Source organism: Anabas testudineus, chromosome 18, assembly GCF_900324465.2.
Source record: "Anabas testudineus chromosome 18, fAnaTes1.2, whole genome shotgun sequence".
In the NCBI taxonomy this organism is placed as follows: domain Eukaryota; kingdom Metazoa; phylum Chordata; class Actinopteri; order Anabantiformes; family Anabantidae; genus Anabas; species Anabas testudineus.
Genome location: NC_046627.1, coordinates 21,864,059 through 21,889,846, shown reverse-complemented (window position 1 = coordinate 21,889,846; position 25,788 = coordinate 21,864,059). Strand labels below are relative to the sequence as shown.

The window sequence follows — 25,788 nt, the reverse complement described above, 5'->3', positions numbered from 1 at the left end:
CACACCCATAAATCCACTCACACACTTGTTTGAACGTGTTTGAAACCGCACTGAAATATACCAGCAGGCAGCCAGCTGTTCTCTTCCTATGTTTAACTCATATTTCATTCTGTGTTTTCCTAACCCTCTCGCTCTCTCTCTCGCACAAACAGGTTCACACTGAGAAAACTCACACTGACAGGGGCTCAGGTACTTTTATGGGTCCCTTCATCGTGTTTTTGTTTCATGCTCCTCCTGCCTCCTCTATCTCTCTCTCTCTCTATCACAGACACGTTCGCACAAAGAGCTCCCAGCGGCACTGATAAATCGCCCCGGAGGCTCACAGCTCCATCCCTCCGTCTCTCCTATCTCTTGACCTTTACGCAGCCCTCTAATACACCTCGCTTTCATCTCTCTCTTCCTCTTCTCTTTCATACCCTTCCTGTTCCCTCGCTTTCTTCTTCCTCTCTCTCTCTCCATCTCGGCTGTGACCTCTCTTTGGCTCAGATTATTGTGCCGCTTTTATCCTCCTGCCATCCTTCACCTGAGGCGTCGCCCCCTTGTAAGGCTGCATCAATTGGCACATCTATCACTTCACTTCATTTTGAGTTTTACATGTGGTATTTGGATGGTTAAAGGCTGACAGTGAGTTTCAGATAGTTTCCCCCAACTGAACAAAGACAGGGACCACAGAGTATTTTAGATGTCTATCCATTTGTAAATGTCTAAGTCGGCACTAACTGGGTTTGCTTACATGTAAAGGAACTGCTGAAAGGTGCATGAAAAGATCAATATGTTCATATTTAGCCACATGTTAAAGTGTCCCTGGACAACACACTGTACTGTAATGGACTCTGTAATGGTGTTTTGAAGGATAATAGAATTTCCCCAAAGACATTAATAAAGTATCACTTATTATTATTATTGATAAATATGAATCTAGAGGCAACAGTTGGTGAGCAGAGTTTAACATCTGTGGGGATGAAACTAGCCCAGCTCCTGCAACCAGAGCTTGTTATGCCCACTGACAATTTATATCTTGTTGTTTAGTGGAAGAATTAGAGTTTTTATGCTAAGCTAACTGACTGCTAACTGTATCATCTTTGTCATCTGACTCTAAACAAGAAAGCAAAGAAGCATATTTACAAAAAATGAATGAAATTATTTATTTCCATTCGATAGAAATCTTTGGTGAAGGTGGTACGGTGGTGTAGTTGTTAGTACCGTTAACAAACAGCAGGAAGGACGTGGATTTGAATCCACAGCCGGCCCGCAGTCTCAGGTATTTCGGCTTCCTCCCACCATCCAAAGACATTTTATTTCCCATAGTGTGCATGTTTGCATGTCGGCCCTGTGATAGACTGGCGACCTGTCCAGGGTGTACCCCATCTCTCACCCAGTGACAGCTGAGATAGACTTCAGCTCTCCCACGACCCTTAAGAGGACAAGTAGTTAGGATGATGGATGGATCTTAAAGCAAACTTGTGGGGACAACTAATTCTAAGTAAAAAATGTCAAAACTTTCTAAAATATCTGACTTTTTTACGCGAGCTTAGCTTGCTTAAAGTTCTCAAAGTCAAAATATGGCTTTTTACCAATGTCTCTCCAATAGTGTGTATCCCTTTAAAGAAACTTTTATTTTTTATAATATGACTCATACTGCACATTCATAACAAGACAACAAAAATAACTATTGTTCCGTTACATATTCAGGTATATGTAACGGAACAATAGTTATTTTTACAAGCTGCTCTCGTGGTGGATGTTTAGTCTACAGAAGGAAAACCATTAGTAATGTTATGATATTAGTCACAAAGGTGTAACTAATATCATTTTGGCCTCATTAGTCGAGCCAGATGAGGCAGTGTGCACACAGAGGGCTCAGCTGGCACAACTAAATAGAATGCAGCCATGTTCAATGTTATTAACGCGTTTCCTGAAGTGACAAGGCACAGTGTCTACGAGAGAGAGCCATATTTCAGGCTGGCACCTCTGTTTGTTTTGTTTCGGAGTGATCTTCACGTCGACACAGTTGTCAACACCTCACAGAAACATGGAAAAGGCTATGTGGTGGTTAGAAACAATGGTATTTTTAAATTCTGTTTGTCCCCACACAAACTGGCCCGCTGCACATCACGTGAAAGTTTTGCTGCTTCACGGTTTCACTATTTTACAAACAGCATCTCGTCATCACAGTCCTCCAAGGACACAGGGATGATTGTGGCTCCTGTGTTAATGTTAGTCATTTTGCTTGTGGCTTTATGTAGAGGACTTACAAAGGACGCCATGGAACAGCTGGATGCACAGAAAGCTGTCCGTGGACGCACTTTGCAGCGGTGACACGTCGACGTACGTAGAGTAAAACGTTGCTTTTGCAGGTGATATTTGTTGATTCAGTAATGGATCCACGGGCCTCCAAAACATCAACCTTTCACTAGCTGAAGAAAACCCGTTTGCTTTCAGCTGCGAAACTCCTCATCATCAAGAAGCTGTTAAGAGTTAAGTGCCTTGCTCAAGGGCAGCTGTATTCAGGTCGGTTCAGTTTGGGAACCTTGGATGACATGCTTGGCGCCGTCTCCCATTAAGTCATGTAGATTGACGCTTTTATTAACTAAACATAAATGATTTGAGGAAGGGACAAGTCTGTGCAGACACAGTAATGTACAGTATTACACAACAACTATTGCATGTGAACTAACTGCTTATATGAAAAGCAGTGTATTGTCCCCACTGACGCAGAGGACCTAAGGAGTTCTTTGAAAAGGCTGTAATTTATTGCAAGGCATAAAAGAGCAGCAGTGCTCAGGGCCTGGCGAGGAATGCAACTTGGTGATGTTCACTCAAAATAAATGTCTCACGGTTTAAAAAGCATGTTTTCCATGTTCTGTACGAAGACAATCCACTGCATAAGAACAACAAGTAGTGCTTAAACGACATTTGAACAAAAGGTGCCACTCTGCAATCACTCCACATTCTTCATTCGCACCAAGCACACACCACAAACTCTTGCTCCGCTCTTCCCGTCATCTCCCTCCATCTGTCAGTTTCTCTTCCATCTGCCTCCTGTCTTCTGGGGCCTGTGCATCCATCCATCCACCGTACTCTGATTATCCATCTCCCTCTGTCTCTCTGTCGTCCTCTTGTTAATCACAGTTTCACCATGAAGAGTACTGCTTATTGATTAGTTCCCTCTTTATTTCTGCCAGCCCTCTCTGCACCTGCATTCATTACGGAGCACCGAGGCTTCTGCAGACTCCAAACAGCATAACATATATAAATAATTGAAGCTGTGTATTGATGCAGTTTGGTCATAGTTACTGAAGCTGTGGGAAAGTGAGATTGTTTTCTTCAAGCTGTAATTTATACCGTATTTTGTAGTCAAAATCAAAATTACATTACATTTAATTAAAAAAAAAAAAAGTTTCTTAAAGGGCCAGTTCACCCTAATTCTCTCACTGTAAATGGTATTTAGTCATGTCTATAGTTTTTTTTTTTTCTCAGAGAGCAAGAGGATTTCAAACTGTGTGGAAAGCTGAAGGGGGCATGGAGGGAAAGACAAGAAGCAAAGATACAGATTGACTTAAAATGCAATTGTGATTTAAAACCATGAGTGCCCAAATCTGGACACATAAAGATAATACACATTTCTTGCATTTTCAGGTTTTTGACACAAGCCTAATCCAACCTAAAGCTGTCTGCTCTTCTTTTAAGTCTACACCCATCCAACATGTTTTACTCACACTCCCATCCTATTGCACAACCCATCATTTTTCTACATACAGTAGAGCCACCTTCCCTAAAGCTCCACCTTGATGTCTCTGAAAATACCCACAGTTACACACTACACCTGAAGGCATTCCATGTGGGTTGTAACAACATGGAAAAACATGTTTATTCACTTTCACCAGTGCAGTTGAATGATGAACAGAACATCAACAGAAAACGGACAAACATGGAGTAACACCGCATTAGACGAGTCAAGGTCGACTAGGTCGAAACACTCCGCAACAAACAAAACTATTTTCAGAACGCTGAGGATTTTTGTGCAGGGCGACGTGAGATTTTGTGCACACTCGTGTTGTGACAGACAGAAGGTGGAAATGTTCTGTGAATAACAGAAATAAGTCCCTGTGGGGTTTAAAGATTGCAGTTGTTATGATGCACTGCCACCTGCTGGTTAGTAGGCAGCCATATACAGCAACTGAATCAGGAATACATGCTAAGTTTGATATGATGTAAAGTCTGGAGTGCAACACCAGACGATATGTGTCTGACCTTAAAGCAACCTGAGCACTTTTTAAATGACCTCTGGGAGATAATTAGTTCAATGTTTGGCAACACATTTGTCTAACAACAATAACAGATGGGGTCCAGCTTTTGTCCTTTTTTTTAGGCCTGTGTTCAAATGTACAACGTGTTACATTTATCCTCATACTAAACACACCAACTATTCAGTGGCAGAAATTGTCTATAAAAGAACAGCAGAAGAAAAAAGGGAAACAAGTCAAATTAGCAAATTAATTGAAAACTGGCAAATACAGAAACAAATACAGGACATATTTATGACTTTGTATGCATGTGTCAGAGACTATATCTACAATATAGTTTTTAGAAAGGTCCAGTTGAAACACCAGAAATGAACACATAACCACTATGTACAGTCTGGTGTGCAGTCATACACAAGAGTTTTGTGCATGTGTGTAGTGTTTAGGACTCGTCTCCATTGGTGCTATCACCATCATCCTCTCCTTCCTCCTGCTCACCTTCCTCCTCATCATCCTCCTCTCTCCCTCTGCTCTTAATCTGCATGGAAGGAAAAATGGAGCATGTCACTTTATTCATTACATATGTGTAACTTACTGTAAGTGAATGTCAAATCTGACAACTTAGCTCGAGCTTTCTTCCCTCTTCTTCTGCCCTATTCTCACCTCATCTTCATCCTCCAGCAGATCCCCCTCCTCCTCAGAGTCATTTAGCTCCTGGCTCTCTCTGTCCCGCCTCAGGCTGTCCTCCTTCTTACTGGAGGTAGATGAGTGAAGTGGGGACAACTCTCCGGGTTCTGGTTTGGAGCTCTTCTCTGAGAAGTGAAAAAACACCATTGCAATGAACTGTCATAATCCTTGAGTCTATTTTTATTATTTATTTGCTGTTGCTGGGGCATCTTGGTTATACTCACAATATATATTCAAAAGCATTGTTATGCAGGTATCACACAACTTTATGTTTCATTAAGTACCTGTAAACCGGCAAGCTTTCAGTATTTGTATCTTCTGTCAAATGTAAAATGGATGAATGTCTCAAAATATCTTGTCTCAAATGTAAAACCTGTATCTAGAAACCTGAGTGTTTGAAAAGCACATTACATTTTGTTTTCATCAACGATCTTATGCCTTGGTTTGTACAAAAAGCAGCTGCTCAGCTCTTAACAAACATCAGAAAAGAGGATTACGTCATTATCTTCTCTTCTCAGTCAGTTTTTGATTTGATCAGAGCAGAGCCTTAGATCCTCAGGCAGGACCCAGCTGAACACACACACACACACACACACACACATATATATATATATTTATATATTTATATATTGTATTTTAACTGCCTAATTCTAACCAGTCCTTATTTCTAGTCCTTTGTTGAACCATGTGAAGCACTAGGTAGCACTAATTGCAAAAGTACCATGTAATTAAAGTTATTATTGTATTATTGAGTGACACCTAAAACAAACCTTTGACCATCCTAATTGCTGCTAATGCACTAAAATGAAAGATTACTTTATATATTTGATGATATTTATAAATGTAACATTTGCGTATGCCCCGTCATGACTCATCCAGTTGCAGAATGAGTCACAGAAAAGATCCTGTGACTTGTGGAAATGGTGAGAAAAATGGCTAAAAATGAAATTGCTGTTATACGTTTGGCATTTGCTTTTTTTGGGATTAAGCAAACACGTGCTGACAAGTATGAGAAATGTGCTATGATGTCTGAATGATGCTAAGTTACAGACAATTACATGAAAAAGCTAAATTACAGATGATCATTAGGGAATAGTTATAGTTAGACAAGAAAACTGGTCACAGAATGAAACAAGGAGAAAAATCAGTCTTTGTATATGTATAATTTTTGATCTTTCAAACTGATAACATTGACATCATCAAGACTCACCTGACTTCTTGGTGTGGTCCTTCTCCATGCGCTCTAGGCTCTCCAGCAGGGAATCCACCTTGTGCTTGATCTGTGTGAGCTCTCTTTTAATGGTCTGTAGGTCATCCACCTTCACTGTGGGATAAGAGGTGACAGGAAAGTATTTAGGACACCGGTATTAGATATGGACATCCACGGCAGTCCACAGCTTCAATAAGTGTGTGTGAAACCTACTTGTACGTGAGGTCCGCTGGCTGCTCTTGGAGGATGAAGAGAAGCTAGTTTTGGTTCTTCGGTTCCCTCCTCCACTCAAACTAACCCTAGGACGTTTTGAGGGGATGACAGCGCGGGACAGGGGTGGTGGAGGAGGAGGAGGCACTCGGGACTGGTAGGAGTACATCCTGAGATAGTCACAACGTGATAATTATGTCATAACTGGTTTCAACTTAGTCAGAATTTATTAACCTAGCATGCATCATAACCATGTGGTAACGCTTAAGTTTTACAGTGACAGGACAAAATTAAGTAATAATACAGCACTACATGAATTTGGATATTTATTTTTCATAAGGCACACTGTTTTACTGAACCATTACTCACTGAACCATTACTGAGACCCAAACTATAATTTTAGGAGTAATAATGAAAAACAAGCTGAAACCATAAACATTGAGTCTTCAAAATCCACCTTTCAGCAACAGGCAGACAGTTAATACACGGATGATTACTTAAAACACGTGAAGCGCTTACCTATCATAGTAATCTCTTTGAAAGTCATAATCCAAATCTAAAGATGAGCTGTAGAAAAAGAAGAATTGAGCAGATACATTTAATCACTTATCAGGATAAAACACTGTTTGACTTTGTGTTTCGAAACCTACATGCTGAATTATTGAAATACATACTTTATTGCTTTAGCATGGACATTGTACACAGTTTGCCTCACCTGTACATGTCTCCCGCAGAGCGCTTCACTGTCTTCGATCTGTGAGGCTTTGGTTCGCCTGCCAGATTGATGTCTGAGAGCAGGAAAGAAGTGAGTCAAAAGAATCATTGTGAGTTGTCAGGAGTGGGAGAAAACATGAGAAGTGTGTTACGAACAGAAAGTGTGATTTTTCAAATAACACATTCTATCACTTGTTCACTTGCACGACATGTTATTTCAGAAGAGCGGTAAAGGTTTCCCCCCTAGCAGATGGCACTTTCTGACATTTATTTTAACCTGAGTGGATCATAAAACAAATTTAAAAAATTCTGGTGAGAAACAGCTGTGACGAGACCTTAGCCTTATACAATTTTGCCTGCCCAAAATAAATCCTGTCAATCCCAGGTTTTAGCACTAGAGGGCAGCACAGAGCTCAGTTGATGTAAAACAAAAAAAAAAAAAGAGGCTGCGTTTGAAAATAACATAATAACTGTGAATTGTGACAGATGTGATTCACTGAGGAGTTAAAGTAATTATATGTTTGTGTATTAGTCCTACAACAGATTGATGGCCTGTATGTGATATTTCCTTGTTTACACAATGCATGCTGGGAAAGCTGCTGTGACCTTGAACAAAAAACAAACACACTTCACTAAACATACACTACTTAAATATGATAATTGTTGGTAGCTGTACAAATATGACAAATAAATCGAACTCTTCACAAGACAAATTAAAAAAAAACAAAAAACAGAAGACTCAACTCTTTCATTTAGCTTCTGCCAAGCTATAAAACTGTGGTTAGACATCCTCAGTAATGAATGCTGTTTATTAAGTAGAAGAAATAAGTGTAAAAACAGCAAGCTGTGGTTTCTTGGCTTACAAGAGCTGTTACCACAATGTAGCCATGAGAGACAATAAAACCAAGCTTGATTTTTTAATCCAATTCGATTTTAGGAATACCAAAGGACTGCTTGACATGACTACAGATCTACATTACCCGTAACCTTACCTAAAACTTGTCCCACGATCATACGCCCGTCTTCTCCTGCCACAGCGGCCCTAGCGTTCCTTTCATTGGAGTACTGGACGAAGGCATAGCCCTTGTGGACAGAGCAGCCGACAATCTTGCCATACTTGGAGAAGATTGCCTCCACGTCGGCCTTGGTGACCAGCAGGGTGTTGAGGTTGCCGATGAAGACTCGGGAGTTGAGGGATCGGGGGTCAGTCTTGTTGGTCACGTTGCTGCTGGCCATCAGGCTGGAGGTGGAGGAGGACGACCAACTAGATAAGAGTGAGGGGAGGCATGTGGAGAGAGTTGGGCAAGGAGGATGGATGAGAAAAGGGACAATAGAGAAAAAAGTTATATCACTGACATTGAGGGAGAGAAGACATTGTAGAAGAAAAAAAGCTGTGTGCAGTGATATATGCTTGTGTCTGACAATGTATGGAAGGGCTTCTTTAGTGCCTTCAAACTTTCATATTTGTAGCTTATTTCTGTTCGGTATCACATAAATCAATCGGAAAAATAAATGGATGTTACCAGTTTACTGACACCAACATCTAAAAAGTCAGATCATTTTGATAATAAATTAATCTGTTGCTTATTTTTCAATTTTAATTACTATTTGCCTGCTGTTGTTGTTATTGATGTTAGAATGCTAATAATCATTTTGAAGCCTTGAATCTTGAAATGACTCATGTTTCAAAACAAATTACAGGTCATAGCAAATTTCAAAATGTACCTCACTCACTCATCTGTTAATACACAACAACCACTTCTGTTCGTTCTTACATCAACTGAATGTTTATGTTTTCATCATTTTTGCACAGAAGAATAAGTACAGTTTCTACAATAAAGATTATTCACTCAGGATGTGTATACTTTACACACACAGAAACTGTGTTTGTACTTTTGAAAGGGAGACAGGAGCGTCTAAAAGTGAATGTCAGAGAGCAGAAAAGAAAGTGTGTCTGGGACATGAAGCAGACAGAACTCACTCCATTGTGTGTGTACTCTGGTCGGTGGAGGTCTGCCTGCCTGTCTGTCTGACTCTGTTGGAGAGAAGAGGGTCATCGAGGAACTATGAGAGATGGAGTCAGTAACTGTGGGGAGACATCTACTGCTTTCTCTTGTTTTCTCTTAAAAAGTGAGAAGGGCTTGTTCAGGAGGTGGTAGATAAAGTGTTTGAAAAATTAAGGCAGCCATAAAAAAAAAAAAACCTGTGGGACAAATAGTTGTTATGACAAAAACACTTTTGGAAATGAACACGTGAGCATGTGCATATCTAATAACCTCAAAGTGCTGAGTCTCTACAGGTGCTGGACACTTGGACGCAGCTAAGGATTGATTTCTGCTGCAGAAATAAATACGGATATTGTTTAGTAAATACCAGGAAGCCTAATTAATAATTTTCAGTAGTTCAGAACTGGCTGAATGAAATCATTCTTTCTAGGTCAAGTTATTTTAGTCAGTACTGGTGAAAGATCTTTGGGATGTTATTCCTCTGCTGTTTCATACTTTCAAATGTTTCTGTTATTTTGTCCACCCAATACAGATAAATACATTTTTTATTTGCAACCTTCAAATCATAAAATGAAATCCCAAAGATTTTGCATGTGTGTTTTGTATCTCAATCCTGAGAGCTGCTCATTTTATTCAGAACCACTTCAGTTGTTTAGCAGACATTATCTCACCTGCCAAAATGCAACACGGCTGCAAGCTGGGAAATACCGTGACCCAGCAGCAGCACCAGGAGCCTCTCCACCCTCTCTCTCTTTCTCTGGCCAGAGCTACCAGCAGGGGATTACATGGTGTGTAGCCCGCTGTCTGGCCAAAGCATAATGCTCTGCTCTCTCTGCTGACAGGGTGTCTACAACACTGGATGGAGGAGCAGGGGGGACGATGACAGACAGCTTAGTGAACGTCTAGTCTGTCTTAAATTCTTTCTGGCTTGTTGGGGTTTAAGTGGGAATGTCCAGGGTTTATACACATACACAGCATGTGATATTAATAGCAAAGCTTGATGCTGGTTCTTGGACAGCACTAGTTGATTTTATTTGAAGATACAGGTAGTGTCCTATATCACACACAGGCTGGACAAAATAGAAGAATCATATACATTTTATAACCCTGTAGATAAGAAAAAGGGAAGATTGTGATATTTGGATTTTCATTAGTGGTGTCATTGTTTAATCTTTACTTTGTAGTGTTCAGTCAAAATCCCATCAGCCTACAGCCAGTGATTATTATCTACTAGTAATAATTCTGCTTTGTCTGTTTGGCACACGCCTTCCACTTTCTTGGACTGTTCTCCATGCAACATCATGTTATCTGGCAGTGACTGTGTTGGATGCCTGTAAATCACAATTAGAAATATGCAGTAAGCATCAGCTTTAATCATCAGCATTGGCAGTCAACATGTTTATTCATTTCTGGCAGCATCCTGGAAATGAAAAAAGGCCCATCAGTTTAAATTAGCACTTCATAACATCAACAAATGAACAATATAAGCTGCACAGAAGTGGAGTGCCTCTCTGGTGGTCATAGTGCAATACTGCAATATATTGCCAAGTCCACCAGGTATTTTGAATTCAAATTCAACATCTCCTCACTTCCTATTGCTGGAGTTAGGTGCTAAATTCTTCCCGTGCCCTCTCATATTAAAAGGTTCTTTCATGGCTTTATTGTATAAGGGCCTTTAGCTCAGCTTCCTAAAGCTGTAATGGTATTTACTGGTAACCTTTAGTTTTATTTTAGCTGGCAAATGGGTTCATCACTACAGATGTTATGGCAGAGAGTGATAGTTTAATGTTTGTGCTTTAACTGTGGAAGACACTGACACTGCAGCTCTCAGGACTCATGTTTGAAGACAGACACACACTTACAGACAGAGCAGCTGTGCAGTGAAAACAAACGTGTGTACAGGGGTATATGCAGCTGTATGTGTCTTGTGTGGGGTATTTTAACAGAGTGTAAAAATGAAGAGGAAGTTTTACATATAGGAATATGAGCTTAAAGGTTTGATGAGGTCACTGTAAAAAGCAAATAATGCAAATATCTGGTAACTACAGACATGTGCACTTGATAAAACGACAATCACAGATCCATATTAGTGATCACTGAATAAGTTAGTAATTAATAGTAAGTCAGCATGTTAATTTAATGGCTGCAAACCTTTTTATGTCATTACTGTTATATTTTAATATAATGTCTTTCATAAGGTAGATAATGTTGTGTTTGAGTAATGAACCGAATTTCACTCAAAAATAAAAAATGTCATGCACACTCTAAAGAAAAAAAAAACTAGATATAAAAACTACAAAGCAAAGGCAGAAAAACAGGATTCATTTTGCCTTTGTCATTGCTCGTCTTTAATTTAAAGACTGAACAACAGGAGGGAGCTGAGCGAGTGTTATTCAGCTATAAACTACAAATCCACTGTCTCATCAGCAGTAGACATTATTCATGTCAAGGTCATCAACAGGGAACGTGTGGGGGGCTTATTTAACAGGCCAATAGTGTCAAAGTGCCTGAATGAAATGAAGCAAAAACACTACATGCTACTTGCTCTAGGAAATCCAAAAGGGGGAAGGGGGACTAAAATCACAAAGAGGATTAAACCAAAAGTGAAATACAAAAAGTTGATGCAAAAATTGAAGAAAAAAAAAAGTTTGAGTCCAACTTACGATTTGCTGCTGATCAAAAAAGTGGCTTCAAAACTAAACAGGGGGAAAGAAAAAACGTAATATTAGAAAAGAAAGAGTTCAAAAATGGAACTAAAACTATATTATAGCAATGAGCAGGGGTTGATTTAAGAGGGTTAACAAATACATGACCTAATAGTACTTTGTAATGCTCTTAGTGTCACTTGAACACTTGTTCACTGCTAAGTATAAATCAAACCTCATGCGATTCACTTCTTTACTCACACTGAAACTCCAACCCATAAAGATGAAGTAGAATATTAGACTTTACTGACTTAACTTTTTTTGATGAAAAATTAAAACGATAGGACCGGTAGTGATTTTCTTTTACCAATGACTTGTGCTTCTTGGAACGAATGCTCGGCAATAATTATGTAATGAAGAATTAATACATGTTTGTCAAACTATTCTTGGTCTGTGCCTCCCCTAAGGCTTTACAACAATATTTAAACTACGACTTTAATTTTACTTTTAAAAGCAACACCACTGAGAGCCCTGTAAGCGGATGAACATGGAACTATCTCTGCCTTTGTTTCACCTTTCCGAGTACAGTTTGTGTGTGAGAGACAATTCAAATAGCTGCACAAAAAAAGTGATTAAAAAGTAAGTTTCTTATTTTACGAACTACTGACATGTTTGCATTAAGTGTACTGCTTATTTGATGCAAACTAAACTAAACTGGGCCACAAAATGCCAGACACACGAGAGCATCACTAGCCCAGGGTACCTGGTGCCTGCACCCTGCTTGTAAGGGCCACATTAAAGGTGGGGTAGCCGAACAGCGCCCCTGGAGGCTAGAGTGACTCTTGCTCAAGGACACCTCCAGGGGACACATTTGGGGCCAAAAGAAGTTAGGATAGATTAGGAAGGAAGACGGTAATCTTGCAGTTTTGGAAGCCAAAGTCAGCTGCAAGTCTCCCCTGCCTTCATGTTTTAAACCTTTAGTGCAGGTTATACATTTATTACTGACACAACTATAAAACTGAGCAGACACAGAGTAGTTCAGAGTACTAGGCCTAGTTATGGTTCATAGAAGGTGACTGTGTAGGCCCTCGTGCTGTATATAGGAGGCTCCAAATAAACTACCTGCTAATGAACTGGTTGTCAACCTGCAAATGAGCTTTAATGATTATATCACCAAAATGCACAATTTTTTGTTGCACTAATGCTACAGACAGCTGAAGTCCATTACTGCACAACAGATTCAAACATGGTTGCATTAATGTTCCTTTTTAAACGCACCCACTTATCACTGGGGGGAAAAAACATCTTGCCTGAAAAATTACATCATTCCTGAGAGGTCTGCTGCAGATGATTATACTGTCTCGGCACTGCCAAAATCACAAAGAAAATGTGAAAAACACCTCTTATCGGTCTGTGTCAAGGACTGCAAATCACTTTAACTGTGGGTGCAAAACAGTACGAGAATAAAAAACCTTTTGAAAGCATGTTTTCCAGAAAAAAGGAGACCATCTTTGAACACTGTCCAGAAAAGACTGGAACACTCTTCCATATTTCTGTCCTCGAGAATATAAACCACAACCAGATAAACAATACGGTCACACAGCAGCCCTACAAAAAGTGAGGTTTTAAAATGTCTTATTCGAAAAACAAAAGCAAAAATCCTGCTGTGGAAGCTACTTAAAACTAGTTTCTGCGTAGCTGATACTGCCATGACAAAATGTACGCCACTAAAGCCAACACAGTCTCGGGAATACCAGCCAGAAAAAAATGCATTAAAAATAAAAACAAAAAGTCCCAAACACGGTTCAAAGTCAGGAAAAAATAAAAAAAAAAAAATAGAGGGAAAAATCTCTCGGTTAAAAATACTCACCAGGAGCTTAATACTAAAAATGTGTAAAATTCAGTGCAGTTTTAACTGGAGTAGGTAAAGATCCGCTTACGGCTCTGGAAGCTGTGTCATCACCTTGAAACCAGCGGACACGAAATGGCGTCGACGCGCACGCCCAGCAGCACAGACACGCCCCCTGCTGCGTTCCACCTCCTGATTGGGTGCGAAAGCGCCCCCTGCGTGGATTTTCTCTTCACTGATTGGCCGATACACATGCCACTCCGTCTCATGCATGACGACATACGTATGACACGCTCGTTGCCGATTGATGTGATTATTAAGAGATCACAAATACGGTCAACACCCAGAGGACGGAGCAAACTAATCCTCGCCACAGCTGTCGTATTTCTGCGCTTGGACAAGTTCGCACATATCTGTAGGGAGGAACATAACGAACAGCTGCACCGACAGGAAGCCGGACGTCAATACGCGACGTGCGCGCGCGCGCTGTTACGTGCGCGCTCGCGCGAGCAACAGCTGACGAATAAAAAGTACAGACAGAAAACACTGGAGTGACGTCACAGAGTGTCTGGTTCAACAGGTCTTAATCACAGAAACAGAAACAGTGTAGCCGCTTTAATGCAATTAATTATAATGATATAATTATTATTTTTTATTTCTAACCGTACTGGAATAACTTTTGTTTTAGATTATACACATTTTATTGTCCATTTTGTTGTTTATTGTACACACACTCACACACATACACACAAAAACATACGTTTTACAGAGCATCAATTTCAAATTTAATGTCACATAGCCATTTGTCCACTTTTATATTGCTAAACAACATTGTGCTGCAAAAACTACATCATGAATAACAATTACAAATCTTTTCTATCTAACAGACCTCTGACTGACGACTTATCTTAATGTGTAGTCACAAGTTTAAAGTTGAATAAACCGTGACAATAAAACCGTGGAATTTTATTCACTTAGTCATCTTCTGACAACTCAACAACACTGTGGTGCAAAATTTAACTAATAACAGTAGTGTCATATTTAACAATCGTGAACAATTTTGGTTTCACACAGTAGTTGTGACTCAGTGACTGAGGAGAGTCTAAATGTACACAATTTCAGTAGAATCACCACCTGAATTTCTGTGAGAAAGTACCTGAGAAGTAAACAAATATGGATTTAGTTATTTAGAAACAGGAGTTTATAATTAAATAACATTTAATAGAGACTGAGTGTGTTCGTCTAATCATGTCTCATTGGGTACCTTGGATGTCAGCCATCTTCCTGCGGTTTCGAGGCAGAGTGGCATCCAGCCTCAAGGTGGACTCAGGCGTTTTCAGCACCTCCTCTAGCTTACACTGCTCCTCACTTTTCTCACCCACCTGGTGAATTAGTGGTTATAGAGTTAGCAAAGATAGAAACGTGTTTTTTAAGTTTTGTATGAATTCATACTTTGTTGTAAAAGCGTCTTAACCTCAACCCGTGTTGGAGTTTGTTGACATTTCCTTCTGCCTACGGGAGTGTTGGGTCCAGGGCTTTCTGCTCCACTTTTTTGTCGTTCCCTTTCTCTCTGCAGCAAGATCGCCTGTCGTGTGGTCCTGTACTCCAGAGAAAAGTTACTGATGCTTTTACAGAAGTCCTCTGCTTTGGTGTCTCTCACCATAGCCCGAGAGTAGCCTAGGAATAAGAGGAATGAATGGAACCTGGAGAGACAAAAATGAAGAGGTAAACAAAATGTAACTTAATGTCAACTTGACTAACAGTAAGACAAACTAAATTTCACTTGCATATATTAAATACCTAGATACCTGTTCATAACTCGACGGTGGACAGCTCTCAGGACCTTTAACCTCTCCTCGCACTCTTTCAAAATCTTCGGCAGCCGATGGCGGAGAGAGCCTTCTGGGGCCAGGGCCTCATCTTCTCCTCCTTTCCTTTTCTCTCCCTTCCCTTTTTTCTTCTTGTCATCTGTCTTGTTTATTACTTTTAGCTGTTCCCATGATGCTTTGCACAGGGCCTCTAGCTGAGTAAGGTTGGACTGGACTAGGGAGTAGTCGCACTTTAAATGAAAGAAAAAGAAAATAATTTTTTGCATTTTGACACTGATTCAAAACCGACTGCTTTCAGGTTAATTTTGAATTAATATTTAAAATCAATATAGTTTGTCTATTTGAAAATAGACTGATAAATAATTGCTTTAAGTCTCAGTTTTTACCTGATTATACCTCATTTATGCTCCTTTTTTGTGAAAATTTGTTAAATGAATCATTTATTACTTCAGCCTTTTTAATGGTTAAAAAAATTGCTCCATCAGACTCTAATGCAGTCTAATACAATCTCAAGAGACACACGTAGGCTCAACTACACACCTTTCCAGCTTTAGTAACAGCTGTGATGTCAGAGTAGAGGTCAGAGGATTGTGGGTAGAGCTGCAGCAGCAGCACGCAGACGTGGTACAGCAGGGGCTGGCGGGAGTGTGTATCTCTCACCTGGGACAGCTTGCCAAGGTAACTCAGCTCAAAACCACGGGCCTTAGCATATTAAAATGTGAAAAAACATAAAAACATTCACTAATATTCAAAACTACATTAAACATCATGGAGCTTCACATCAGTGCACCCACCTTACATCCGTTGAGAAAGTTACCGATTGCTAGCACTGTTGCTAAAATGCATCTAAAGGTCTGGCTGGCTGCTAGCTGTTCCATGGCCAACTTAAGATGAAACAGAGGCTCAGCTATTTCCTGTCAAAACAAAGGAAACATTTAGAAGACAATTAGATGATTCATACAGATATGAAATCGTTGGTGATCATCACAGTGATGTTTTCGCTCTGCATTCACCGGTTACTTGATTATCTGTGAAGGGGGACTTTCTTGATGACTCCCTCATGCCAACTTACTGCTTTAGGTTTTGTTTTCTATCTCATTTTAAAGGCAGTTCTTTCAAGTGAAAGTATATCCGCTTTTACTTACCCTCTCTAAGGAGTCATAGTCCAGAGCAAAGGCCCACAGCTCCAGTCTGGATCTCAGGTGAGGAATTTCCCCCAGAGTGAGCAGGCAGAGCTCGGCCTGAGCCAGAGGAGAGTGGGGGTTCTGGATCTTGGCCTCCTCGATCAGACAAAGCTCCTCCTCTGTTGGGATTAATGCCTGAACCCTCTGTATTCGAAAGAATGTGAACAGAATAGGACTCTCTACTGTGTCTCACTTTTCTCAGGCTTCATTTTGCACAGCAAAGGGCAATAAACTGCCTGTTCAGCAAAAGCAAACTTTAGAGGTTAATAATATGCTGTGGCTCAAATTCTGGAGGACTTGACCTCTACTGTACCTGAACATCCTCTCTGTCCAGAACACTACTGTCCATGTTGTAGATCGCAGGAGGGAGGAGGCGGGGAGGGGGGAGGCTGCTCAGTGCAATGGTTATGATGTTACTCCGCTTCACCCCCAACACCGTCACCGATGGCTGTTTCTGTGTAGATACACAGAGAAGCATATGAAACAATTCAACTAATATTATTTTAGTACTTAATGGTGGAACCATAGTTTAGATTCTTAAGGCTAACCTGTCGCCCAGAAACCAAATTAAAGCAGGTAGTATTGCCTTTAGACTCAAACAGGTACCCTAGACTGTTTGTATCCACATGCACTGGTTCAAGACCGGCCCAAATAGGCTGAGTTCCGAAGCGGGTCATCCTGGGTAGAGGAGCCAAGCTCTGCAGTTCCCGCCAGTGGAGCTTCAAGGTGCGACATTTAATGGTTGCACCTTTAGGGGAAGCCAAGGGCAAAGCTGGTGCAAGAGGAGGAGGAGGAGGAGGAAGAGGAGGGGGTGCTGGAGGGAGCAAGAGATTTGTTGAGGACTCATTAGTTGAATTGGTTCCCTCGTCCTCTGCACTGTCTTCCTCGTCCCAGAGGTCAGAGAAATCCAAGGTGTTGAGGCAAAGGTGTGCGGATGGTTTTAGAAATGACGCCCAAGATTGGTCGAAATCACAGGTCAGGGCGTTTTCTTTAGTTTGATCTGACTCCTTCATTGGTTCTTCAGAGTTGTCCGTGACTCAGCAGAAAATACTCATCATTAAAAAACACAACTTTGACAAAGTGTATCCTCATATTAGATAAAAAAATAACCAGTGTTGGATAAAATCAGATTAAAGTGCATATTTAAGTCCTCATCCTTCACAGAAAAGCAAAAGTTCAATGTGTCCTCGTCCCTTCTCACAGTGAAGTCAGCAACCACCTCACAGACTCTGTATATCCCTCTGAATGTCTGTGGATGCTCTGCTTCTCTTGTCCACCACAGAAGTGCATAACTCATACAACCAAATCACAATCTTCGAACCACCTCTGGGTGTTCTCGCTGTACTGTAACCTGCAATTGCCTTAGGTGCAGTGTTTGTCCCTCAAATCTAAAATGACGACCCGTGTTTGATCCAAAAGCTGACTGTTGTCTTCCTTGTGCGGCAGAAACCTGTGACCTCAGTAAAAGAAAAACATTTCATGGGAGTTTTGAAGGGTTGCGTTTAGTCCCACATCCATTTCTGATAAAACAAAGACACAGAAAAACAAAAATCCAAGGAATGCTTTTCTGCAGAGCTTCCAGAATCTCCAAGTGACGTGCTTCAGGAGCTATCGCTTCACTTTCATCTCCCTCTCGCTCTTCTGTAAGTGACTAGAAATGAGAGAGAGAGAGAGACCGCCAAACAGAGAGAGAGAGAGGGGTGCACTGGTCCACTGGTGCATCAGTCTTGGCTTATTTGAGTTGCACCCTTTCCCTTCATTTCCTTATCGAGTCTGCATCTTCTGTCGCTACTTGTGTATATACAAGTCTCCCAATCTGCCTCTGAAGATCGGTTACTTCCCTCCTCTTCTGACTCCCCCTCTCCCCTGTGATCACATAAAAGTTTTTGGCAAATTTTGCCATGCATCCATCTTTTTTATTACCTGCTACTATGTGAGTACTATATCAGCAAATACTTACTCCAGTCAATGATCAGCAAATGATCGTCAAAAAAATGTCCTAAAAATCTCATTGTGCAGCAGTGAGAAGGACTGTGGAGCAGCACAGAATGACATCTTAAAAAGGAAGAAATATTTAATAATAAAACATTAGACGGTAGTGCACACTAATGCAAAAACATTGCTATGAAACTGGGTGAAACAAATTTAAATCAAAAACACAGTTTCTCTGTCATTAAGAGGCTATAAAGTCTATCCAGTGTATGCTACCTTGCTCCAAAGCACACAGTATGTGGCTGTACCCACTGAGGTCGTTTGCATGGTCGACGTGCAGCCATAATGAGGATCCCTCCCTTGGTCATTAGGTCTCCCCTAATTACACTTTATCTCCCTCAGTAGCCCTGCTGTCTAACAGCAGCAAAAAGGGCTCATGGGACATTCAGGCCAAACTCAGCTCTATTTGAAAATGTTAGGCTCTTTATAAACGTTTAGTTGTGAACACAGGGATTTTAAGCCGGCTGCAAAATATGATTTAAATGGCCTTTTTCAGAATATTAGCTCTGAATAGTCCAGACTGGGAGCAGTCCTTCATACTTCTACTTGTTTGACCTCAAGCTCATAATAATTGATATTAATTAAAGGCATATTTATTGGGAATGAAATGTGTTTAACCAATTAAATTACCAACAACATGTCCAGCTGTCCTAGTTGTGCGGTACGTTTGTGATGATGTAGCACAGTTACTGAAACAGATTCCCCATGGGAGCAAATATTTCTGTGGGACTTCCTTTGATAAAACGGCGCTGGAGCTTCCAAGTTTCTCTTTGTGTGTCTGTGTGCATCTAGACTGTTTAGACATGTGTCTGTCTCATTTCATCTGTTTCTCTTTGTGCTGTCTATTGACTTTCTGTCTCCCAGGGTCATTACAGCGTGAGATAAAGATCAGGGCAACATTATGTGTAATCATTACCAGTTTGCCAGTTGTACCAGTAATTTGAAGGTTGAACGTTGTGACAGTTAGAAACCATAATGAATTCTCTCACTGGACTCTCGCATTGTTTAGTAAAAGGACTAATAAGGGACTTTCAATGACCACAAACTGTTTTGTGAGATGCAAGTAAGTTAGGGCAGAGTAATTAACTTTTAATTAGGTTTGATCCTATTAGGGTGCAATAGTTATGTCTTCAAGCCCCAAACAGTTTGATGTTGAATTAAATTGTAACCACTTAATACACACCTTTGAATGTGCACTATTTCTTAAGGCAACCAAACATCTAATCTTGTCAAAAGACAATTACATACCGGTGTACCACACTGCTAAGCACCACATAGTTGTTGCAACAATGCAGTGGCAGTGGTGACAGGCGGTGGTATGTACATAGACTCCCGCCTGTGGACCTGAAGATTGTTGGCTTCATAAAACCACCTGCAGATCATAATCTAGTATGAGATCAGATCAACAAAAATGTAGTCTATTCTAAAGGATTGGTATGAAGGACACCAGGCTTGCAGTTAATTGAATTATTTGAGCAAATATGTCTATGTATGAAAAAATAAACAAGAATATGTTCCACTGAAGCCCAGTTTCAAAGACAGTAAGGCTGAACTGGTTTCTGCTTTGTCTATCAATATTTATGACTTTATGCTCCTTGTGTTTTATTTCTCATTTGTAGAACTAGTACTCGACAATAAACCCAATTTCTGATTTTGTATATTTGTTTATTTGCACACTTCATCCAAGTGGATGCTCGAGGCAAAGTACCAAAAGACATTCCCTTGAGAGGTGGGTGGACAACTCGAAAAGACAGGGCCTCCAGCCACGGTTCTTCAAAAGGAATAAAAACACATGGTATGCATCTAACATATACAGGATGTGTAAAAGATTTTTGTTTGAACCTTTTTTAGTTCATTTATTTTAATACATTTAATACATTTGTAATTGTATTGTTTTGGTATAAAATTTCAAATGGATGAATATAAAACCTTTTTACGAGTATTTTATTTATTAATCAGTCATTATTAATGAATAATTATTATTTAAACGTCCTCTTAGTGTCACGTCATATGACTTTTTACGATTAACCGACTATCCCTAAGTACTTTCAGGCGTGTGCAGCACGCTTCCATACTTTCATTTTATTCAGCCCTCCTTTTATTTTGAAATTTCTGACAGGAAGTCCCCCCCCCCCCCCCCCCCCCCCGGTCGCTGTGCGCGCTCCCGCGTTGTTTTGGGAACATTCGGTGTCCCGTCGAGCGCGCGCCTCCCGCCGCTGTAATCGTTGCGGTGACGTCACGCGGAGGCTTCGCTACAATGTCAAAGCCTGACGAGCAGCGCGAGCTCCTGGCTTCCCCGCGCCGCAATGACGAGCGGCGCCGCGTGCAGCTGCTCATCGTGTGATCCAGCGCCGTGGACACCGCGCGAGCGTTTAGTCCACGCTCCAGGTAAGATGGCTCGCTCCTCCGTCCTTCTCCTGCCGCCTGTCGCTCTTCAACAGCACGTTTTATTAAACGTGTCGCCAGGAACCAGCTACTGATGTCGGACTGGAATCAGAAATAAGTCAGCGTCTGTCTCGCGTTCATGGGAAAAGTTGTGCGGCTCCAGCGCGGACTGTCGTAGCCTGTTACGTAATGGGAGTGCGGTGATGTGTAACCTAGCTGACCCAGCTGCAGAGGAGAGCCTCGTAACACTGTCACTGCTTCACTACAGTAACTGTACAGGGATCGGTTCTGTATGAGTCCCACATCTCTCCTCTGGAAAGTATTAGTATTTCATATCATCAATACTGGCACAATGACAGCATAGTAAATGAAGACAGACTTATCTGATCTATTATTATTTATGTTTTAAAGTTTTACCAGCACCATCCAGTCGCCATCACGCAAAGTAACTTGATGTCAGCTGCGGTATCTGCGAGCATCGCATTGGTTGCTGTTGTAAAATCATCTGCCGTCAACGTCAAGAAGGAAATAGTCACTTATTCCAAGAGTTATTGAGCCGGTTTGTGTCCCAGCAGGTCTATGTGAGTGTGTGAGCCAGGTCAGAGGTCATGCTGCGGAGGGAATCTGACTCCCACGGCCTCTTTTCCTCCGGAGAGACGTCTGACAATGACTGTGAGGTGAGGTTGTTTATTTTTAAATCCTACCTTTGTGGCCTCTAATGTTAGATTTTAACAAACGTGAAGAATCATCACATATATGAAGCATCTGGCAGTGTGCCACCCGGTCAGATACTGAACTGTAATTACATATATGTGACGTTATTTACTTCTCTGACTGAATCACACCGATTTACTGTCAGTCAAGGCTCAACCATCCTCCACTTTTGAGCAGTTTAAAATGTGAGTAGGTGGAAAAGGTTAAAAGCCCCAAATCTCATTGCTCAACCACCGACGGGGATGCTCCACATTTAAAGTGCTGCTGCTGATTTTTGATAAATGACTGCCATCATGTTCACTCTACATGATACTGTTACGTGTTATAGAAGTTTGCATCCTTCAAAGCTTCCCTCCTTTCCTTGGATGTACTTTAAGCTAATATGCTGCTGGCTAAAGATAAGAGGCACTAAAGCCTTCAAATGCATCAAGTCAACACATCACAGTTGTTTTTCCGCTCTGGTCTTTGTCTCTCTGTCTCAGATGGGGGCGAGTTGTGGAGAGGTAGATGTAGTGTGTCTGTGCGAGGCTGGTCCCTGTACACTTTATTCAGAAGCACATACGCCTACGCCGGTGAGTGCTCAGGCTTCCTACTTAAGTGTCTGTGGCCGTAGCTCAACCTGCTCAGATCACAGAGTGTTTCTTCAGCTGTAATCATGCTCTAAATACATACCTTTCACTTTGTGCCAACCTCTGCTCCAGCGTCTGTGTTTTTTTTTACTGTACTTTTTATTCTCAAGGAACCGTCCATGATGTTGAAGTCAGTCAGTCTGTTGAGCTCTGTTTTCTTCTTGTTTCCTCTTCCCAGGACACACGTCTGTGTGAACACTGTGGAAAAAACAGAGTAATGACAAACAGGTACTCTGAGGGATACGGCACAGAGGTAATGTGTGAGTGGATCTGCGTGTTTCTTTGTGTGTCTCGACAAGTGCGTGACTTTTGTGAAGTCTGATCAGCAGGTGTTTGCAGATTGAGCACCTTGTTGTGGCTTTTTGATATTTATGTTCTAGTGTAACAGCTATTTCTCTCCACTGACACTGAGATTATTATATGTTTTATGTTGCAACAGCTTCAGCACAATGTTGCAATATAAAGTGGAAGCCATACAATTTGCAATTAGTAAATCAATCAAACTAATAGTTTGACTTTATTGGATACATGTGAGAGCGGAGAAGCTCAATGCTACTGCTGTGGAGCTAACCAGGAGATGGTTAGCTTTGCTTAATATCAGTTTTGCTTAGCATTAGCTTAGCTTAGCATAAACATAGCAAAAATCAATGTATCATTTTTATGTTTTCGCTTTTAAACAAATTAAATGTAATATAATAAAATAACAACAACAACAACAATAATAATAATAATAGTAATAATAATAAATATTATATCCACTGCTGTGCTGAAAAAAGTTCTATAACACTACAGTACACTGTCACATTATCCCTAAATAGTTAAACATAATCTTTCAATAATATATAAGATGCACATGATAATAGGCTAGATCTTGTTTTAGTACAGTACTTGTAAGAGTTTGTATTTGCAAGCCACCCTGCTAATCTTTATTCTTTAATCTAATCATTGCAAAAAAATATGAAACAGAAGACAAAATGTACAAAGTTATTACTTTAATTTGTGCATTTTTGATCTGAATCTCGCTAACTAATACCAACTTAAGATACTTGATGGATACTTAATGATTTTTCAGTACACAACTTGACTCGTGTGACTTACGGTGGTCGCATTGGTCTTCTACCTAAGTAGATGTGACCTCAGCGACCATCATATTGACTTAATGACTCCACAGAGGTAAAATATCCTGAACTCAGGTTCCACACTGTGTGGCACTTTGGGGATTTGCTTAGTATCCTACAATTATTAGGGATCAGTGCTTGGTCCTACCTGTTACTAATGCAAAATTCTGATGATTCACAAGTATGCCTAACCTCAAATAAGTGTTTTTATGCAGAGGAAAATTGATGAATTAACAGGGATTTACAGGGACACAGCCTATATACTCAGACTGTAATATAAAGTAGTGGAAGATATCAGTCTTTATATTGGCATGTTAGTCACTACTAATTAAAATCAGGAGATAGGAAGAATCCACCACATTATTTTCTGAGCTCATTAGTCATGTGGAGAGGTGAATCATGCATAATAACAATGGTGATAATAAAAAGAGACACATGAGCACACTCACGCAGACAAATGCCATCATCAAGTGTTGTTTTTAGTCAAATCGTGGCGGTCGGTGATGATTCACTGGTGTTTCATTGAGCAACTTCAAAATAAAAGCCCCTATACAGTAGATGTGGAGGTTGTGTTGAAAGAGGCATTCAGTTATTTGTCTAAAGGTAATACTTTTACAGTGCAGCGGTTTTTAGCATATTATATATTATATTTGTTGTTTCTTTTTCATACGGTCTCTATGAATACCCATTTTTATATTTGTTTGTCTCTTGTTCCTCTGCAGGAAGAGTGTGCAATGTCTGACCCTCAGGGTGAGAGTGATGCAGATGCTGACATAGAGGACACAGATTGCAGGTTTGACGTGTACAAACACATCATATTCACTCACAGATTGTCTTTGTTTGGAAGTCCATCCTTTATAGCAGTTTGAACGTTGTGTCTTTAATTCATTTGGTTCAGACTCCAAGAGCCGGGTTCTCTCCAGCGAATCAGCTCGCGGAGACGCAAACGTCCACGGGTGGCGCGCCAAGACACCACTGAGAGTGAAGATGATGGCGGAAGGACCAACAGATCCCATCGCTGGAACCTGAGGCTCAGTCCTGACAGAGCACACAGCAGGATCATACTGGAGGTAAAGAACAAGAAGTAAAGTAAGGTCTACTGTACATTGTCTTTGTGTATATGTGCCTAATAGCACAACACAGTCAGTCTACATCATAAAACACAGCTGAAATGGAGATATAGTCCAGTTTTTGCTAATTTCAATCCAGAAGACAAGATTATTACTTTGACTAACTCATTCCTCTTCCTTCTTACACTAAATGTAGCATTTTACCACTAGAGGTGCTATAAAGTAGTGTTTGTGTGAGTCGGTCCCCATGTTATTTTTATCATGAGTGAGTATGCAATTATTAAATATTCAATTAAAATTAAATTAAGATTGTAATATTCTGTTACTTATTGCTGGACTTATAAACACTTAAATCAAACCGTATACCCATGAGCCACACCACCTTATGATTGGTGTGTTAGAATCACCACATGGCGTTAATGTGGCTGATTGATGTGAGTTATAGGTTTATATTATTGTTTGTATCAAAGCAAAAATTCCATCTCTACATTTAGTCATCGTTGTCCTGTCTGCGTTCCAGGAGAGCATATCACAGGTCAGGCCACTGGTCATTTGCCAGCCAAACATCAAGAGGCAGAGGAGTCCAGTTGAACTGAACAGAGGCTCCACACTGATGTCTCTGTGGCCGTCGTCCCTCTCTCTTCCTCTTATCCTCCTCCTCTCGCTGCCTCTCTCCCTGTCCCTCATTATTGTTATGGTTTCTTTCTTCCTACCTTGGGCCAGAGCATAAGACTATCATTCCAAAAAAAAAAAAAATACAAAAAGTTCCTCCAGCCTTTGAAACATAGATGGAAGCACAAAACAGAAGCAAAGATTTGGTGCTTTAAAAAAGACAGACTATCTAAAACATGTCCTAACAGATGTGTTCATCCATATTTTGCTCACAGAACATACTAAATGACATTTAGGAAGGACTTGTCTTGTTGTTTGGGGACAGTTGACCTTTTTGCTCCATTAATGCCAACAAGGCACATGTTGAAACAGGTTGAACTACACCTGTTAAAACCACTATCTGTACATTTATATCCACAATCGGTTCACAACGAAAACAACAAACTCAGTGCTCGCTTCTGCCTCATAAAACCTCACCTTCCATCTCACTTCCTCACCCCCTCATTTGTAAAAATAGACCTCTTGTCTCGCTCCTTATTCTAATGAGCCACAGGAGTGATGGGTGGAGGGGAAGATTTCAGGGCTGTGCAGGTACATTCAAACAGGAAAAAAAAACAGGCTCAGTAAAAAGTAAAAACATGTAAAAGACGATGCTGCTGAACTATGCAATTCTTCTGCTCCTAATGCGGC

At 40.6% G+C, this 25,788-nt stretch overlaps 3 protein-coding genes across 17 annotated transcripts; 1 reads left to right on the top strand and 2 right to left on the bottom strand.

Moving 5' to 3' along the window:
- Nucleotides 1–3,827: 3,827 nt before the first annotated feature.
- Nucleotides 3,828–13,875, bottom strand: hnrnpc (heterogeneous nuclear ribonucleoprotein C). Of its 14 annotated transcripts, none has more exons than XM_026353024.1 (11): nucleotides 13,189–13,685; nucleotides 12,995–13,083; nucleotides 11,735–11,767; nucleotides 9,047–10,402; nucleotides 8,058–8,329; nucleotides 7,067–7,139; nucleotides 6,871–6,918; nucleotides 6,355–6,521; nucleotides 6,142–6,255; nucleotides 4,908–5,056; nucleotides 3,828–4,782 (listed from the first exon to the last, which is right to left on the bottom strand). In XM_026353024.1, the coding sequence occupies exons 4-11, from the start codon at nucleotides 9,049–9,051 to the stop codon at nucleotides 4,687–4,689; spliced, it is 924 nt and encodes a 307-aa protein (XP_026208809.1). In that variant the 5' UTR covers nucleotides 9,052–10,402; nucleotides 11,735–11,767; nucleotides 12,995–13,083; nucleotides 13,189–13,685; the 3' UTR covers nucleotides 3,828–4,686. The 14 variants fall into 14 exon arrangements, with proteins under 14 accessions (XP_026208809.1, XP_026208813.1, XP_026208816.1 ...); XM_026353028.1 differs by having other exon boundaries at nucleotides 9,047–9,100; XM_026353031.1 differs by having other exon boundaries at nucleotides 9,047–9,100; nucleotides 13,657–13,681.
- A 370-nt stretch (nucleotides 13,876–14,245) lies between these two features.
- Nucleotides 14,246–18,300, bottom strand: si:ch211-63p21.2 (FH1/FH2 domain-containing protein 1). Its single transcript, XM_026352422.1, has 9 exons — nucleotides 17,127–18,300; nucleotides 16,892–17,032; nucleotides 16,540–16,722; nucleotides 16,189–16,308; nucleotides 15,935–16,096; nucleotides 15,374–15,624; nucleotides 15,040–15,268; nucleotides 14,830–14,947; nucleotides 14,246–14,721 (listed from the first exon to the last, which is right to left on the bottom strand). Exons 1-9 carry the CDS (start codon nucleotides 17,589–17,591, stop codon nucleotides 14,693–14,695), a joined length of 1,698 nt encoding a protein of 565 aa, XP_026208207.1. The 5' UTR covers nucleotides 17,592–18,300; the 3' UTR covers nucleotides 14,246–14,692.
- A 2,481-nt stretch (nucleotides 18,301–20,781) lies between these two features.
- Nucleotides 20,782–25,713, top strand: si:ch211-63p21.1. Of its 2 annotated transcripts, XM_026353542.1 has the most exons (7): nucleotides 20,782–20,958; nucleotides 21,531–21,632; nucleotides 22,152–22,241; nucleotides 22,477–22,551; nucleotides 24,139–24,209; nucleotides 24,315–24,486; nucleotides 25,007–25,713. In XM_026353542.1, the coding sequence occupies exons 2-7, from the start codon at nucleotides 21,564–21,566 to the stop codon at nucleotides 25,214–25,216; spliced, it is 687 nt and encodes a 228-aa protein (XP_026209327.1). In that variant the 5' UTR covers nucleotides 20,782–20,958; nucleotides 21,531–21,563; the 3' UTR covers nucleotides 25,217–25,713. The 2 variants fall into 2 exon arrangements, with proteins under 2 accessions (XP_026209327.1, XP_026209328.1); XM_026353543.1 differs by lacking the exon at nucleotides 20,782–20,958 and having other exon boundaries at nucleotides 20,965–21,632.
- The last annotated feature ends 75 nt before the right edge of the window (nucleotides 25,714–25,788 follow it).

Bases quoted from the DNA above. Each gene is read 5' to 3' on its own strand.
- si:ch211-63p21.2 (XM_026352422.1), bottom strand. From the start codon at position 17,591: ATGAAGGAGTCAGATCAAACTAAAGAAAACGCCCTGACCTGTGATTTC. The intron at 16,309-16,539 runs GTAAGTAAAAGC...TTGTTTTGACAG, and splicing joins ACTATGACTCCTTAGAGAGG to GAAATAGCTGAGCCTCTGTT. The intron at 14,948-15,039 runs GTTAAGACGCTT...CTAATTCACCAG, and splicing joins AAACTCCAACACGGGTTGAG to GTGGGTGAGAAAAGTGAGGA.
- si:ch211-63p21.1 (XM_026353542.1), top strand. From the start codon at position 21,564: ATGCTGCGGAGGGAATCTGACTCCCACGGCCTCTTTTCCTCCGGAGAG. The intron at 22,552-24,138 runs GTAATGTGTGAG...GTTCCTCTGCAG, and splicing joins CTGAGGGATACGGCACAGAG to GAAGAGTGTGCAATGTCTGA. The intron at 24,487-25,006 runs GTAAAGAACAAG...TCTGCGTTCCAG, and splicing joins ACAGCAGGATCATACTGGAG to GAGAGCATATCACAGGTCAG.
- hnrnpc (XM_026353016.1), bottom strand. From the start codon at position 13,838: ATGCATGAGACGGAGTGGCATGTGTATCGGCCAATCAGTGAAGAGAAA. The intron at 7,140-8,057 runs GTAAGGTTACGG...TCCTGCTCTCAG, and splicing joins GATCGTGGGACAAGTTTTAG to ACATCAATCTGGCAGGCGAA. The intron at 6,919-7,066 runs GTGAGGCAAACT...CTTTTTCTACAG, and splicing joins TCTGCGGGAGACATGTACAG to CTCATCTTTAGATTTGGATT.